The sequence below is a fragment of the Pseudorasbora parva genome, chromosome 2, assembly GCF_024679245.1.
Source record: "Pseudorasbora parva isolate DD20220531a chromosome 2, ASM2467924v1, whole genome shotgun sequence".
Classification (NCBI taxonomy): domain Eukaryota; kingdom Metazoa; phylum Chordata; class Actinopteri; order Cypriniformes; family Gobionidae; genus Pseudorasbora; species Pseudorasbora parva.
Genome location: NC_090173.1, coordinates 50,472,827 through 50,492,305, shown reverse-complemented (window position 1 = coordinate 50,492,305; position 19,479 = coordinate 50,472,827). Strand labels below are relative to the sequence as shown.

Below are 19,479 nucleotides of genomic sequence, written 5' to 3'. Positions count from 1 at the left end.
TTTAAAATATTGTACTGTTTTCTCTACCATCAACCTGAATAAGTCTTACTACCAAGTGCCACTGCACGAGGAACGTCGTGACCTCACAGCCTTTATCATGCATGACGGACTGCTCCTTATAGATTGGCTTCAGCGCCTGCAGGCTGCGGCGTTTCAAAGGATGATAACCATCATCCTGAGTGGCTTGTCAGGGGTTGAAAATAACCTAAACAACATTATCATCTAAGGATGTGACATGTCTATGCATGATTTCACTTCTTATGATTAGTATAAAAAAAGAAGGCGTCGCTTCCAGCAAACAAGCCTGCTGTTCTTAGGTCATCTTCCTGATGAATCACGTGTACAGGAAGCGCAAAATGTTCCTGCTGATTATGCCACGTTTGCCTTTACCTGCTTGTCCTCCTGACACTGTTCCTCCAGCTCCTGTTCATGAGGATGATGATGAAGAGTTGTTTTTCCATCTGCTGCCTGTAATCCACTGTCCGCTGCTGCTGTTGATGCTGCATGCGGTTCCTGTTCTGCTCTAACCCAACTCTGTACAGATTCAGTGGTTTTGTTTCTGTCATCGGTCTTCAATCCATTAAGTATTGTTACTGATAACGGTGTACTGTTCAGTTTATGTCTGCTTCTTTTGCTGTTTTTCGGGAAGGAAGGAATATTTGTCACCATATTTCCTCTCTCTACTACATGGTATCTAATGGAGCTGTAGAGAGGTTAAAGCTAGGGATGTGCACAACTACTAATTTCATAACCGTTTAAGTTCAAATTGTAATTGGTCGACTGGTCTAACCCTTCCAGGCTGTATATGTGATCAATTTAAAAAAAGCTTAAACCTAATAGCCTTTTATACAACGGCAAGCACTCCAGAGCGGCTGTGCAGCCCAATCAAATTCTCTTGCATTATTTTCTGTTAACACTGTGAAGCTGCTTTGAAACAAATGGCATTATAAAAAGCGCTATATAAATAATGTTGACTCGACTCGACTGGGTTTGAAAATGCTTCTTGTGTATGAAAAGCATCTTTACACATGACGGGCAGAAAAATCGCTAGAAAAGCTTGACTTGTTCTGACAATTTTCAAACTCCAAGAGGTTTCAGTTTAATATGCTGCAGGCTTATTTATTCATAAAAATGTACTGATAATAAATTATATTGATGACAATAAATAATATCATATTGGGCTTGTTTTCAGGCTTGTTTTTGAAGTTGTGGTTGCTTATTTGTCTCGCGAGGGTTGGCAACACTGGGCGCAAGTGCACTTAGGGTGTGTTTAAATCCAATTTTGCTTGTGTAACGACGGGAAAAACACTTGACATGCCCATTGCAGAGTCTAAACATGTTGTTCCTAGTCTCTTAATGAGTTATGGATGTGTTTTTGCCGTAACATGCAATAAACCAATCATCTCCCATTCCCTTTAAAAGCCAGTTGCGCTCACAGCGGGTTGCTGTTTAAATGGCCGAGTTTACGAGCAGAAAGACTGAACGGTTCTCCAGAGAGGAATCCTTTTTTTTTTTTATACCTAAAAATGTGTGTGTGCTGTTGCGCATCCCTGTGTGTGTGTGTGTGTAATAAGCATATTGTAAGCGGGTTGTGGACCCGCCTATAGGCGCATATAACTAATGTGACTTAAAAAAATACAGCACAGTTTTTTTCAGTTCCTCAAAATAGCAATGCACCAACAATACGCCTCAACACACCTTGTTTTACAGACCAGCACTCCCATGGGCGAACAGATTTAATCGATTATTCGACTGGTCTCACACATCCCTAATTCAAACGTGTGCTCAAACACACTGTCCAAATGGCCATCCAGCAACATCAGATATGGAAACCAACCAACACCTTGACACGCCAAGATGCACCATGCCACTCCACATGCTGCAACTTTACATTTATGAGAGTGGTAACTGTAGCGATAACGGCATATAATTTAATATAAATGTAACATTTTTACATTTACAGGATAAAGAAATGATGGTAACAGGTTACTATGTGCAGAGTGATCTTTAAATGTTGAGTTTGTGTTTTTATTTGTATTTATTATTTTTATTATTATCTTATTTTTATAGGGATTTAAACAGTCTATTTACTTTATGGCTCTTTTGGATATATATATATATATATATATATATATATATATATATATATATATATATATATATATATATATATATATATATATATATATATATATATATATAATATGTGTGTGTTTTCATAGCATGTTTGTTTGAAGGACAGCATTGGACGGAATGTGGAATAGTGTTTTGTCAGTAAAATAAAATTGAAATATGTTATAAAAGACAATCATAAAATAGTCTTTAACAATAAATAGATACTTAATACTAAGAAGGTTGATGTCTAACCTTAAAAAATGAATGAGCAGGGGAGAGTAGTGAATGACGTCCCAGGTCATTTAAAGTTAGGCTTTTAAGGTTTAACCTGTGGCATTTCATTTAGGATATCAGCAGTATTTTACCATGGATAATGGTGTGTTTAGATTGGATTTGTTAAGCGACAGGTTCATGGATGAGATGTTAACCGTGGAAGAGTTATTTTTAGTATTTAAGCTTGTATGCTGTGACCTCTAGTTCCTTGTTCTCCCAAACGGCGGAGCAAATCAGTGCATGAACTTTTTCTTTCAGCTCCGATGGGTATAAGATGGAAACGCACTTCTAATTTCGTGAGAATTAATCCTCCTTCACCTCTGCTCTCTTTGAGCCGGATATGTTGCGTACATTCATTTTCTGCAAACTAGCACACACGTGGATTCATTATGTCCAGTGCATGTCATTAGAATGAACACACGTGAAAACGCGTCAGGAACAGTTTAAGATCCAGGGTTCGGTAGGAAATTGGGACAATGGTTATGAGCATGAGTGATATCCTTAAGCTTAGCATTTACCCTCAAGAGAACCTATAACTCGATCATCTCAGAGGCTCAAACCGCTAGCTAGAGCATTGGCGAGTTAGCACACCGCTAACACTGTTTGCTTTTCGTTATGTCAATAAAAGAGAACAAATGCTTTTGCTAAACTGCTAAATTGAATTAGCAGAGTAACCTGCTTAAACTTGTGACAGTCATGAAAGTTTGAGTCCTGATTGAGTTAACATTCCAGATCTAGACACAGGGCCAGTTGTCATGTTAAGTGCTGCTGCGTGATGCTTAGCATGAAGCCTGACTTAAACATTTAGTTGTGTACTTGCATTGCAACATTCTGTTATTAATAATTGTCTCTTTTGAAGAGCTATTTAACCCAAATTGGAGTTTTATTGCTTTAGCCCACGCCTGTTAGCTTCATGGTTACTAAGGTTCTCCTATGTGATGACGGTTGGATTTTAAAATCTATATTCGCTCTCTTCGAAAAGCCCCTGCTATTAAAAGATTTCTGGCATACGACTATCAATAGTCCACACACACTTTTTTTTAAACTTTTGGCTCTTGAAATATTTAGTTTTTACATTGACATTGATGCATTTGGCAGACACCGTTATCCAAAGCGACTTACAGTGCAGTCAAGGTATACAGGTAACACTCTACTGTTTGCATTTGGATTTCAAAATAATGAAGTTATATACCAAACCACCTGTGAAATTAGTTTGAGAGTGTTGGGAGACTCAACACTGTCATTTTCAATGTTTCATGGAAGTTGGCTGATTAGCTTTTTTGCCATAATTTACAATATCACGCATCTAACTGCTCTGATGATTAGTTGTGTCATTTCACTTCCATTCCCAGCTCCTCTCACATGGCCTCGTGGGATAGTAAATTGTTTATCAGATGCACACTTGAAAGTAGTGAGTCATCTGGGTACTTTTCACCTGTTTTATGACTACTATGAAGTTGAACATACTACTCGGCTCACAAACTTGTCTTTCATCTACTATCAGGGGCGCCTTAAAATAACCAAAGGCCTCTGGGCAGCATCATTACGGTAAACCCACACCCCCTGATGAAACAATTTTTAGCTCCCTGCCAAATAATTATGTAAAAATGTATCTTGCAATGGATGTGGGGTCACAATGAGACACAAGGAATTGGCCCGACATTGATTATGTATTCTTGCTTGTAGCATTTATTTTGTACATATTTTTAGAAATTTGATAATTTTAAACACTGCAGGGCGGCTCTCTTGCACTGTTCAGCAAGTGACCATTTTGTCCTCAATTTGTTAGAAGCTGGAAAAAATGGGCAAGCGTAAGAGTTTGATCAAGGTACCACCTACCTAAGCATTGTTGCAGCCAATGTACACTCTTTAATGGAAAAGGTATTCCCTGGCTCTTTCAGCAGGATAATGTGTCCTGCCACCGAGCAAAAATGGTTCAGAAATGGTTTGAGGTGTTGACTTGGCCTCCAAATTCCCCAGATCTCAATCCACTTGAGCATCTGTGGGATGTGCTGAGCAAACAAGTTCAATCCATGGGGGCCCCACCTCACAACTTACAGGACTTAAAGGATCTGCTGCTAATATCTTGGTACCAGATACCACAGCACAACTTCAGGGGTCTATTGGAGTCCATGGCTTGACGGGTCGGGGCTGTTTTGATAGCAAAAGTGGGACTAACACAATGCTAATGTAATGGTCATAATGCTATGCCTGATCGGTGTATATGCCTTATTGTAAAGTAAAATGATTCCTATTGTGATAAGATTTTGGTCATATCGCCAACCCCTACTATATAGTATGGAAGTAGGCATATTCGGATACAGCGACAGTTTTTAAAAATATGACCCCCAAGTTAAGAGTTCTTAAATCTTTTTAAACTTGTTTGTAAACGTGTATTTAATAGCAAACATGTTCAGTGTGATTTGCTAATTCTGTATCTTTTTTTATGGTCTAGAATTAGAGTCTGAGTAAGGGTTTAGTGTAGGCATCATGTTGCAAGCTCGGTTTTCTCATTCCTCCTCCACTACATGACATCACCTTCCTCTTTCTGTTTACATATCGCAGATTAGCATCACTTGTGTGGGTGTTATTTATATGGTCATTTTCTAATGACCGTAATAAACCTGATTATTTTTAATCTATTTTTCAGACTAAATTCTTGTATATGGCCTCAGAAGGTGAAATTTATTCTTGGGTGAGATATACCTCAAGTAAATCTTTGAAAAAACCTTTACCAGTTGACCTCTCGTGCGGATTTTGGACACATACGTTACATTGCTATGTGTGTATGGGGACCCGTGAAGGTGCACTGTAATGCAAAGATATTAAAAACAAGAGGTGATGTACCACAGCAGAGCACGTAAGCTAAGGCACTATTATACTGAGACCTTAACTCAATAATGCAGCTGTTTAACTCATTTGTGTTTTTGTCGGGTGGCCAGTGGTCCTTATTGGATTATCTAATCAGCTTTAAGTCGCTCTTTAATTCCATTATATTACCATTTTTAAACCAAACGGGAAAAGTTTTCATTTTCAGTGCTTCCGTTCCTTATAAAACACTTGGATGTAGTTAGTGAATACCATTGCCATGCACATCAGAAGCGAGTTCTCTCCTTTAGCAATGTTTCCTTCACATTTACATAATAACATTAGCCCCTTTCCCCCGTACTCCACAGTTTTCCAGTTTATCTCAATTTTTGCTAATCATAAACAAATGTTCTTTTCAGTTAGCCGTGCCCTGAGCTCTAATGACAGCGCTGACCCCATTAAAGCCCTGCAGAGATGGCTGATGGGTGAAGATTCAAGCCGCAGTGGGTCATTTCAGCAGAAACTGACACTCTAATACTTATCCAGCTCCGGACAAGCATCTGACGCTGCAGCTTATAGATACGGTCTGTCTCTCATTTGCACATTTGGACATATTAAGCGTTTAGACTGCATCTTATGCTGCATCGCTCTATCAATGCTCAGCGGGAGCAAATAAGTGTTTACTGAAGCGATGGATAAGTGCTCCTGCGGCTTAGAGGAGGATCACCAGCCTCTAGCTGTCATATTAGTGCTCACTGTTATTTATTTCGATCTATTAAAGGGAAAAAGGGAGGAAATTAAAAAATATTACAGGTTGTGGTAACTCTTTACAATAAGGGTTTCTTTGTCTTTATTAGTTAACATAAACACTAGCATTTATTAATCTTAGTTGATGTTAATTTACATTTTACAGATTAATTATTACAATTAAAAGTTGCATCTGTTAACATTAATGCTATGTGAACTAGCATTTTTAATTTTTTTTATTAACTAACATTAACAATGATTAAAGCATGTTTTTAAAAATGTATTGCTTACAATTAGTTTATGTTAGTTAAAGGTTTAGTTCACTCATAAATTAAAATTAGCTCATGATTTACTCATCCTCAAGTCAGGTGTCTATGACTTTCAGACAAATAAATGTTGATTTATATTAAAAAAAGTCCTGGCTACTCCTAGCTTTATAATGGCAGGGATTGTCTGTTTTTGAAATCCATAAAAATGAATCTGTCGGTCAAATAATGTGCCCCACACGGCTCTGGGAGGTTAATAAAGGCCTTCTGAAGCAAATCGTTGTGTTCGTGTAAAAAAAAAAAATACATATTTTAAACTTTTTGAATGAAAGTTCTGGCCGATCGTCGTCCGTGGAAAACTGTTGAAAGTGCCTTCTTGGAGTTCAAGATGCGTCTGACGAGTGTACCTGTAGTGTAAGCCTTTGAACTGCAGAGGCACTTTCAACACTTTTCCCATAAACTGCATACAGAAGTCGTTACTTTATAAAGTTTTAAATATGGATATTTTTTCTTACACAAACGCATCAGTTCACTTCTAGGCATTTATTAACCTCCCGGAGCCGTGTGAAGTACGTTATTTGATGCACAGATGCATTTTAATGGACTTTTTTAATATAACTCAACTTTTATTCGTCTGAAAAAAGAATGGCATTTACTCCTAGAATGACTTGAGGGTGAGTAAATCATGGAGTCATTGTCATTTTTGGGTGAACTATATCCCTTTAATGTATTAGTTAGTGTTAATTAATGAGATCTTATTGTAAAGTGTTGCCCAGTATGTCGTGAACTGTCAATAAAGTTTACTCTCAATGACAGATGAGTGTCCATGATCAAGAATAAATCTTGAAACACTTTTAGAAGTGTACTCTTTGTGTTCATTGCAGTTTCATGATTTTGAGAGAACTTTTATAACGTTTGCAAAAATAAAAATAATTATAATTTGCTAATACCATAAAATAAAAAACAAAGTTTTTCTTACCTGTTTGAAAGCGAATGTACGCATCTTATTATTAATTTCGAAAATGTTTTTGAATAAATAAGATAAAATTTTTGGGAAGTTGCACCACATGACATTTTGCAACCTGAACCTACCTTGCCTTTTCATAAAACGGTCAAATGACCTGATATTTTAAGAGATTTTGTGGACAACAGTTTTTGTATATTAATAAGATGTCAAGCAGTTTCCCACATTAAGTCATAATCGTTTACCTTTATTACCTTAATGGTACGGTTGCAAAACCAGCCTTTTGTAAATATAAAAAGGTGTAAATGTGTTTTATTCGCTGATGGTATCTGTATGTGCTGGATTGATTTTTGTATTGAGTTATTTCACCCTAAAATTAAAAGTCATTATTTACTCACCCTGGTGCTGTTCTAATGCCGTAAGCCCTTCTTTCTATTTCAGAGAACATTTAAAAAATGTTTGCTCTTGTGCTTGTAGTACATACTGTATATGGCAGTGAATGGCATCAATCTTTAAAAAAAGATGCAAAAGTATCACAGAATGTTACATGTGTCACATTTCAAGTGGTCTTGGGGTGATATGTAATCCTATGTTTGAATGTCTCCCTTATCTGACCAATATATTTCCAGTCTTTGAGTCTCTACTTGATTAGAAAGATTGGAAAATGTGTAGTGTTGTTGTGCCTCCAAGAGCAGCATTGTGAAAAAAATCTGATAGGGTTTGGTGAAAAAAACTAAAATTCAATGAATTATTAAACGAAAATTCTGACCTTGGCCATTGGCTCTATTAGCGCTGCAGTTCACTCTGTCTTGCCCAGAAAAAGCACACAAAAAGTTGTGAGAAATCATGACTTAGTAAAACATGACATGAAATGCAATATGTTTCTTTTCTGAGGTGAAGATTGTGTTTGTTGCAGCAAGAAGGTATCGCGTTCACATCATCTGTCAACTGTCACTCTGACTGTCATCTGATACCAGAGAGAATCACTTTTTTGTGATTTCTAGGCATTGTATTTCATGTTGTTTTTATTATTCTTGATTTTTTTACACCTTGTGTGCTTTTCCTCGGCGAGTCAGATGTCTGTGAAGACTAGAAAAAGGCCAAGGTCAGGATTTTCGTTAAATAACACATACAATTTCAGTTCGTTTTTCACCAAACCCCTAGCCTGGATGCCAGCCGAACTCAGCCCCGCCCACAAAATGTTTAGGTCGAGCAGTTCGATCTCGCCTCGCTCCATAGAGGAGTAATTATCCCCGAACAGAAACTGTTCGGACCAATGAAATCATCAGGACGGGCTTTAGACGATAACAGACAGATGATCAACAGTAACGTAATCATCACGTCATCAAAGGGGCTTGGATTATATTTGTTCGAATCCTAAACAGAGAGCTTGTTTGTATATCCATTCACCTTCACAATTTCTCTCAGAAATGATGATCATGTTGGGTAAGTACTCTGTGTATCATTAAATTGTTATTTTTTACAACACCGGCAAAGATCGTGTATTCCAGCCTGATTTCAGCACGCGTGCAGACAGGGTTGCCAAGTTTTTACAACAAAACCCATAACTAATAGCCATAAACAATAGCTTCTCGGGGGGTTCTCCGGGGAAAAATGGTGTTTGGGGGGTAAAATGTGTGTTATTTCGGCAAGGTTATCTGCTAAAATTCGCACTCATGGGTCTATATATCACATAATAGTCGCTTCAACCCACGGACATAAAAAACCAGTGGAAAAAACGCGGACTTGGCAAAACAGGGCAGTTGAACTCTGTTGATGTCGCTCCGTTGCTCTGATTGGTTGTAGGTCTATCCAATTGAGGTCTTTCCTGGTTGGGTTGAAACACGCCCCATAATCACAGCCCAATGGAGCAGTTTCAGACTCATATTCTGACTAGAATTGAGGATAACCACGTCAGGCTACCAAACCCCATCAAATACCTCAGAACACTTAGAATACATTACACCCGACCATTAAGTGATACTCTTGAATCTTTTTTTTTAAAAGCTTGATGATGGTCACTATTCACTGGCATTATATGGATGAGCCAAAGCTGGACATTATGGTTTCGAAAAACAAAGAAAGAAAGAACGGGATACTGCATTAGAATAACACCAGGACGAGTAAATGATGACTCAATTTTAATTTTAGGGTGAACTATCCCTTTAATATGAATATGTTAAAAACAGCACAGGCAGTGTTTTTGTGGTCCACTTCTTTAAGAGTCTTTTCACTTTCACATGTTTAATCGATCACGGTGTCCAATCATATATTTCCAGTTTGCACCTTATTTGCTTTTGGCACTTCAAGAAATGGAAAGATGCCGGTTGTAGGTGAGATGTAACCAGATGAGCAGTGATTTCAGACGCTTGCTGGAGGCAGAGGGCGAGAGCTGGGCAAACACACTCACACACTTAATGGGAGCAGAAATGCTGTTGGCCTGAGGGAGTTGTAGTAATGATGTAAGGAAAGAGCCTGGAATCCATCATGCTTAGGGGAAATCAGAGACAGGATTCTCACTCAGACCACCTGCCTCCACACACACACACACACACACACACACACACACACACACACACACACACACACATCCTGCTGATGAGTTATTATAGCAGGACAGTGTATGCCATCTGCTTAGTCTCCACTGTGAATTTCTTATATTTACAGGGGGTTCTTCTATTTGCATTGAAGATGTTTTTATTTGTGTGTGTGTGTGTGTGTGTGTGTGTGTGTGTGTGTGTGTGTGTGTGCTTGTTTTTGTGACATATCAGGACAAAAATGTGTATAATAACATGTGTATGACACAGGTATTACAGAAAATGGTGACATATCAGGACATTACCCCATGTCCCCACTTTTCAAAATGCTTATAAATCATACAGGAGGAGTTTTTTTGAAAAAGTAAAAATGCAGAATGTTTCCTTTGATGGGTAGGTTTAGGGGTAGGGGCAGTGTAAGGGGATAGACAATACGGTTTGTACAGTATAAAACACATTACGCCTATGGAATGTCCCCACAATTCACAAAAACAAACATGTGTGTGTGTGTGTGTGTGTGTGTGTGTGAGTGAATGAGGTTGGTTAGAACAGTGGTGTCACTGTCAAAGATAAAATAGTCCTTTCAGGCCCATGCGATTCTTTGAGGAGGGAAAAATAAAACTGCTACAAATATTTATGCTGTTTACTATATTGGTATTATGTTCTGGTATCATGTATAATATATGTGTTAAAGAGCTGGACAGATACATTATTTAATTTGCTGTACATCACTTCTTTATTGTAATTATGCGCATTGCACAGCGTTCCAAAGTCATGCTTTTCAGCTGAAACCAGATCTGTGGTTAACAATGTCCTTTGGTGAACCAGACCATTTTAGGTTAAGAGTCACTCAGTGATGGCATGGACAGTGGAAACATACTAGAGGTAGAAAACACAATGATTATTAAATCATGCCATGAATACCATTAGTGCTGACATAGAATTTAATTTACCCCCCTTAAAATAAGCACAGAATGTGTGCCAAAAATGTCAGCAGATTAATTCTGGGGCCAGTTACGTGTTATACATTTAATTATTATTTTTTCTGAGGAGCCATTGTTCTCTCTGCATGGGTATGCAAAGTTAAAAATGGATAGATACATGGACAGAAACTCGATGGATGGATGGATGGATGGATGGACGGACGGACGGATGGATGGATGGATAGACGGACAGATAAATAGCCAAATGGACGGATTGGCGGACGGATGGATGGACAGAGACGGAAGGACGGGTGGGTCTATGGGTGTATGGAATGACAGATGGATAGCCGGATGGACGGACGGACGGATTGGCGGACAGATGGATGGATGGGCAGAGACAGACGGGTGGGTAGATGGGTGGATGGAAGGACAGATGGATAGATGCATGGATGGAGGAATGGGCAGATAGAGACGGAACGATGGACGGACGGACGGACGGACAGACAGATGCATGGATGGATTCTTGGACAGACAGATACATAGCCGGGTGGATGGATGGTCAGAGACAGACAGACGGGTGGGTGGATGGGTGTTTATATGGGTGGATGGAATGACAGATAAATAGCCGGATGGACGGATTAGTGAACGGATAGATGGACAGAGACAGAAGGACGGGTGGGTGGATGGGTGTTTATATGGGTGGATGGAATGACAGATAAATAGCCAGATGGACGGATTAGTGAATGGATAGATGGACAGAGACAGAAGGACGGGTGGGTGGATGGGTGTTTATATGGGTGGATGGAATGACAGATGGATAGCCGGATGGACAGACGGACGGATTGGCAGACGGATGGATGGATGGACAGAGACAGACAGACAGGTGGGTAGATGGGTGGATGGAAGGACAGATGGGTAGATGGATGGAGGAATGGGCAGATAGAGACGGAACGATGGATGGACGGACGGACAGATAGACAGATGCATGGATGGATTCTTGGACAGACAGATACATAGCCGGGTGGATGGATGGTCAGAGACAGACGGACGGGTGGGTGGATGGGTGTTTATATGGGTGGATGGAATGACAGATAAATAGCCGGGTGGACGGATTGGTGGACGGATGGATGGACAGAGACAGAAGGAAGGGTGGGTGGATGGGTGTTTATATCTGTGGATGGAATGACAGATGGATAGCCGGATGGACGGACGGGCGGATTGGCGGACAGAGACAGACAGACGGGTGGGTGGATGGGTGTTTATATGGGTGGATGGAATGATAGATGCATGGATGGATGGATGGAGGAATGGGCGGATAGAGACGGAACGATGGATGGACGGACAGACAGACAGATGCATTGATGGATTCATGGACAGACAGATAAATAGCTGGGTGGATGGATGGATGGACAGAGATGGACGAACGGGTGGGTGGGTGTTTATATGGGTGGATGGAATGACAGATGGATAGCCGGACGGACGGATGGATGGATGGATGGATGGATGGACAGAGACAGACAGACGGGTGGGTAGATGGGTGGATGGAATGACAGATGGATAGCCGGATGGATGGACGGACGGACGGACGGATGGATGGATGGATGGACAGAGACAGACAGACTGGTGGGTAGATGGGTGTTTATATGGGTGGATGGATGGAGGAATGGGCGGACAGAGGAGGATCGATGGATGGATGGACGGACGGACAGACAGATACATGGATGGACTCATGGACAGACAGATAAATAGCCGGGTGGATGGATGGATGGACAGATAGACAGATGGATGGATGGATAAATGGACAGATAACAATAAAAACATAATATTTAATAAGAAAAGCTGAAACATCCAATGAATCGTACCAATGTAGCATTCTGGTGTGATCCACTGCCAATGCACTGTTTTTGCTTTTGTCAGTCTGAAGAATAGCCTCTCTGCTGAAGCCATCATAGAACATGTGATGATACAGAAAGAGGTTCTCATAAATGTCAGAGAAATATCATGTCTTTGTTTCACATAGCTATGCTAACATAAGGAATGGGGGGTTTAGATCCCTTGCTGAGATGGACTGAGCGGCTCTAATGCCTGACAGTCTGGTTCTGATGAGGTTGCCTAATGAAGCTGATCTGATGCTGTCTGGAGAAGAGCAGACTGGTTGCTGGGCTGTTATGATGCAGCACAGCAGTCTAATTAGGTAGACTACAATTCTGGAGGCTGCTTTGAAATATTTACTCAGATTTCACATTAGAAGCCATCTTGAGACCAATTGAGTCAAAATGATGAATTTTGTAGTCAAACTGGTACTGGTGAGTGCACTGTTTAATGCAGTAGCAGATGGTGTCAGGTGTGATTGGGCGACTTTAATTTTTGTCCTAAAATAAGGCCTAGAAATGGTCTACTCTGAGAAACAAGGCCGTTTCAATACACAAGGTAGCAAACGTGAAGACTTCCCTAGGAGAATCTCTCAAAAACCTCTTTTTTTTTTATTGAAAGAAATTTTTTGTTCAGCAAGGATGTGATCAAAAGTGACAGTAAATAAATACATTTATAATGTTATTCCAAAAATTCTGTTCTTTTAAACTTTATATTCTTCAAATAAACCTGCAAGAAAATGTATCACAGTTTATACAAAAAATATGAAGCATAATATAAATAAATTATTACAATAAATACATTTTACAATAAATCCTCAAATTAGAATGATTTCTGAAGGATCATGTGACTAAAGTAATTATGCTGAAAATACAGCTTTACCATCACAGGAAAAAAATACATTTTAAATTATATTACAGTAGAAAATAGTTAATTTTTATTCTAATAATATTTTTTATAATATTTATATTGTTATTGTATTTTTTGATCAAATAAATGCAGCCTTTGGTGAGGATAAGATAAAAAAAAGATAATGTATCGACCCCACACATTTGTATGGTAGCGTGTCTTTGTCCTCAAGAAACTTAAATTACCATAGGCCGGAAAAGTTAAACATACATAAAAAGTCATATTTGAATTGCTGTAATACATTATGGCATTATTGGTTGTACTTCTTTAAATATATTGTAATATTTTTGTACGATATAGTGGAGAATTATACAAACCCGATTCCAAAAAAGTTGGGACACTGTACAAAATGTGAATAAAAAAGGAATCTAATAATTAACAAATCTCATAAACTTATATTTTATTCACAATAGAATATAAAAGAATAATATTTCATAATATTGATATTGTTATTGTATTTTTTGATCAAATAAATGCAGCCTTTGGTGAGGATAAGATAAAAAAATGTATATAATAATGTATCGACCCCACACATTTGTATGGTAGCGTGTCTTTGTCCTTAAGAAACTTAAATTACCATAGGCCGGATAAGATAAATGTACATATAAGGAACAGCTGGAGCTAATACATTTGAAACTTATTAGGTCAATTGGCAACATGATTGTGTATAAAAAGAGCCTCTCAGAGTGGCAGTGTCTCTCAGAAGTCAAGATGGGCAGAGGATCACCAAAAATAGTGGAGCGATATCAGAAAGTAGTTTCTCAGAGAAAAATTGTAAAGAGTTTGAATTTATCATCATCTACAGCGCATAATATCATCCAAAGATCCAGAGAATCTGGAACAATCTCTATGCGTAAGGGCCGGAAAACCATACTGGATGCCCGTGATCTTCAGGCCCTTAGACGGCACTGCATCACATACAGGAATGAGCTACTGTAATGGAAATCACAACATGGGCTCAGGAATACAAGAAAACTGTGTCGGTGAACACAATCCATCGTGCCATTGGAAAACTCATATAAGATCCAGATCTTTCACTCATAGAAAACATTTGTCGCATCATAAAGAGGAAGATGCGACAAAGAAGACCTAAGACAGTTGAGCAACTAGAAGCCTGTATTAGACAAGAATGGGACAACATTCCTATTCCTAAACTTGAGCAACTTGTCTCCTCAGTCTCCAGACGTTTGCAGACTGTTAGAAAAAGAAGAGGGGATGCCAAACAGTGGTAAACGTGGCCTTGTCCCAACTTTTTTGAGATGTGTCGATGCCATGAAATTTAAAATCAACTTCTTTTCCCCTTAAAATTATACATTTTCTCAGTTTAAACATTTGATATGTCATCTGTGTTGCATTCTGAATAAAATATTGAAATGTGACACTTCCTCATCATTGCATTCTGATTTTATTCACAATTTGTACAGTGTCCCAACTTTTTTTGAATCTGGTTTGTAGAATCACCAGAATAACTGAAACCAGAGAATAAGAATAAGCATATGATTCATTCATATTTTTTGTATATATGGTTTCTGTGTTTTAATATGGTTTTGTTTTTATGTGTTTAGACATGTTTGAGTTAAAATCTGTTATGTGTGTTTTAGGCCTTATTGTTATTGCCCTCTCTGCGATTAATAAAACATTATTATAAAAATAATCCATAACTTCTACTAAATCAATCTTTGAGATTTGACCACGTTTTAGTCTTATTGTTAGCTCTTCTGGTGTTGAGGAACGATAGTATCTATCTTGTTTCACCAAATAGGTCTCCCAGACATCTGTGCTAGTAAGTTGTGTGCAGTCGGTCCAAACAAGCTGTTTGTATAAAAAAAGGTTTTGTTTTTTTTAAAACGAGAAGGATTATTTGAGGAAGCTGCACTAAAATCTTTTATCGTATAAGATCAAGGACGATTTGATCCCTCATCCTACCCTATTATAGTGGTAAAAAAAAAAAAACTCAAATATTCAACAAACGGTTTGAAGCAACATGAGAGAATTGTATTGATATGAAACTGTATTTGTATTGATTTGTTTTTCTCACAGTTCAGCGGTGGGCGTAGGTTTCTATGGAAACAGCGAAACCAACGATGGAGTTTACCAGTTGACTTACTCAATTTATAATGCCAATCACACACTGGGTGGCATTGGCAGTCTGGTAAGAGTTTCACTTCCTTCACCTGTCACTCATCATGTTGTCTCATTTCATTGGAATAGCCTGAGGAATGTTGTGATTAAAACGAAATCTGAATTTTGTCTGCTGTGCATGCTGAAAAACTAAGAGCCGGAGCCTTAGGGGCTTTTCGCTGCTGCTGGAATATGACTGTATCATGTGATGAGTGGCACCCCCCCCCACACACACACACACACAAACGCATACATGCAGAAGCGCAGGCTTCACTCCTGCCACCGAGCTTTAGTCATAAAATGTCTGTCCCCATTTTAACTTCCACTTTTTTGAGAAGTTTGAGTTCTGAGACTGTAGAAACCTCTCCAGAAGCAAACACAACCATCTGGTGTGTGTATTCATCCGTGTAGGCAAGCGAAAGCAGTAAGCACTGAGAGGAGAATGGGATTATCTGTTCATCTGCATTAAAGGGGATTACAAATCTGTGTATCCACTCACTCACACATCCACGGAAGTGCTGAGAATGTCTAGTCGATGCTGATCATAGAGTGATTGTGTACACCCATCACTGAACCACTATCACAGACCACTTCTCAAATACTTGTATTATTATTACTATTTTTAAAAAATTGTTTTATTATTATTTTTATTGTATTATTAATTTATTATGAATTTAACTAATTAATTGTATTTTATATTTTATTATTAATTAAATTAAAAAAAAAGTTTATTTATTTATTTATTTTGACCAAAAAAGTGGTATTTTTCTACTAATCCCAGTCTTTGTTGGATTTGGTGCAGATTAAGTTGTAATTCACAGCTATGTTTTATTTAAACCAACTCACAAGCAGTGTTTCCAGCAGCATATCTCGGGGTGTGAGGGCTTTGTTATTCACCATATGGCAGGTTGAGTCTGTAAACTGAGCTGGCAGAACATTTCTCCTCACACAGCCCTGATGTTCATTACCTGTGGTGACAACCTCTGTTCTTCTAATACTTTTGCCTCCCAGAGCTTCCTGCCGTCATGCACTCTCTTCTAGTGTGTCTCACTCGCATGTAATGCATTGCTTCACGGTTGGGCGGTCATATCTAAATGAGCTGTCTAGAACAGACTTTTCACTGTTTGCTGTAACTAAAACAACATTGGGAATGTGAGAACAACAAACAGCCGTCGGCTTCACTAAAATGGCATAAATCCAATTTCAGCTTTGGTGGAAGTCTCTTTTAAAATTGAAATGCAAAGAGGACCCGTCTGAAGGCCAAGCATGATTGCACAACTGAATTCATGAATGTTGAAGTGATTGGGAGAGTGAGGAGGGAGTTTTTTTAGACCTGCCAAGCTTTTTAAACGGCTCTTGCCAGTGGTTGCGTGCCAGAAAATAGCTGTTGCGCTGTGAGTAAATGTCTGCCGCGACTGTCATTATGCATGCTTATAACTTTATTTCATGCAGTGTCCACACCTTCCACAAGGGCAGTGACTCTAATGCTCTTATAAATCCTAATCTTTATGAATCTTAAAGGGGGGGTGAAATGCTGTTTCATGCATACTGAGCTTTTTACACTGTTAAAGACTTGGATTCCCATCCTAAACATAGACAAAGTTTCAAAAACTAATGTTGGACGTTTGATGGAGTATTTCTGTGTCAAAAATACTCCTTCCGGTTTCTCACAAGTTTCGGAGAGTTTTTTTTCGAGTGTGGGTCGGCTTGACGTCGATAGAGCGGAAGGTCCTTGTATGGGCCGTACGGGCTCTTCTCCTGGTAGGGTGCGCGTGCACGTGACTAGAGCGAGAGAGGAAATGCACGCCTATAAACACGCTCTCAGGTGCAGATCCAGTCGTCCGTGAACACTTATGTCGTTATAGTCCCCACCGCGCTTCACTTTATTCCTATTGGTGCATTCCGGGAAGGCAGCGCTGCATTTGAACCGATTTGAACGCTGAAATGACGGGAAGCTTCACAACATCACTTCAGTCATGTCGCAAAGTGGATCTCCACGGTCACTACTGTCACAGGACTTCACCAAATCATACCAAAGAAGTGTGTTTTTGACGGAGCGGTCCCAGCGATAAAGGTTCGGTCCTGCTTTGGAAGCAGACGGTGAGTAAAACTGCTTCAAATGTCTCTGCTATTGGCTACCGTCGCTTGAGTAAACATCAGTAAACGACACGATCGCGTGCTTCGTTATTCTAATGCGCTAACGTTACTCCATTGTTGTTCTATGTATAACGTTACACCAGTCTGATGTGCAAAACCGTTTTGCTTGCTACTGCTAAGGTTTAGTCGCATACAATAGTCCATAAACCGAATCATGTCCTCATAAACTGCGAGTAAAGACACACAAATGTCGACAGGCCACTAAATACAGTACATACCACAGAGACGGATGTCCTGCTGTTGCTGTTTCTCCTGTTCAATTTATTTCAGCCTCAGATTTGATTCTGGATCATATATCTATTAGCTGAGATCGATAGCGACGTGCGCGCTCGTCATTCTTTAGCTCCGCCCACACGATACGCCTCCAGGCGCTGTTTTTTTCCGGAAAGACTCGGTACAGCCTATATTTCTTTTATAAATATGATAAAAAACTAAAGACTTTTCGGAGATATGAAGGATGCAACACTTCTCTATAGGTACTCAAGATTGACATGAGATTGACTGAAACTGAGTGTTTCACCCCCCCTTTAAATTACGCTGCACCATCTCAAAATTCAGTTATTTAGCTATTATTCAAAAGAGCTACATGTTGCAATTCACTGAAACGAAAGCAGAATGAGCAATTATTGCCAAGAATAAGACATTTTAAAAAGAGGGAAAGAAGAGGAAAAATGGACAGCCTCAATCATATGAGTCGTTTTTCAACATGCAAACACTCACTGATGTACTGAACAATTATTAATGATTTGATGTCTAATAACAGACTGTAAATTGGATTCAGACAATGTGCCATTGAAGGGTTAGTTCACCCAAGAATGAAAATTCTGTCATTAATTACTGACCCTCATGTCGTTGGACACCCGTGAGACCTCCGTTCATCTTCAGAACACAAATGAAGATATTAGTGTTGAAATCCGATGGCTCAGAAAGGGCCTTCATTGACACCAATGTCATTTCCTCTCTCAAGACCCATAAAGGCACTAAAGTACAAAGCCCATCTCACTACAGCGGCTCTACAATCATTTTATGAAGCGACAAGAATAGTTTTGGTGCGCTTGAAGTCAACTTATAGTAATGGGCCGATTTCAAAACACTGCTTCGTAAAGCCTCGGAACTTAGTGAATCAGTGTACCGAATCAGCAGTTCAGCAAAGTGGTAGATATTAGAAAAAAATAATGTTATAGCAGTCTCCTATAAAGGTTGAACAGAAAAAAATATATGCTGCTTTTTTACAGTTGGTTTGATTGTTTCTACGCCTCTCCCAGGGTTGTGTGCCATTCAGTTTTAGGCCGATACATGGATGGGTCTCTAACGTCGATTCAGGCGAGCAACAGACGCTGTATTGCTCAAAGCCATAAGTGCAAAACATTTCATGGTCATAACTTTGCACCTAGGTAGTTGAATAGCAGTAATATTTGAAAGCTGATCTGACCAAATCATTTTTGAAAGCATAATTGATTCTCCTCCAGTTTCTCTCTGGAAAGGTTTTGAGGTTAGCACATGTGAAAATCACCTTAACAGTAACAGCAGACAAATAAATCAGCTTTCTTATCATAGTTGGTACTTGAATAGGGGGACCATATATTCACTATTGATTATGACTTTTGCCTCAAAAATGTACTGCTTATTAATAGTTAGTAAGGTATTGGTCCTATCCTAGTAATATGCTTGATAATAATTCAATCCAATCCAATCCACTTTATTTATATAGCATATTTAACAAACAACAATCAGTTTCCAAAGTGCTGCACAAAAATTTAAAACAATAAATACATAAATATTCTATT

General features: G+C 38.9%; 1 protein-coding gene across 3 annotated transcripts in view; it reads left to right on the top strand.

The window, feature by feature from the left end:
- Positions 1 to 19,479, top strand: part of ttyh2l (tweety homolog 2, like) — a 62,819-nt gene that overhangs the window by 16,263 nt on the left and 27,077 nt on the right. For all 3 annotated transcript variants that reach the window (XM_067423649.1, XM_067423657.1, XM_067423642.1), the window contains exon 3: positions 15,455 to 15,566. In XM_067423649.1, coding sequence (XP_067279750.1) covers positions 15,455 to 15,566 — 112 coding nt within the window. The remainder of the gene's footprint in view (positions 1 to 15,454; positions 15,567 to 19,479) is intronic.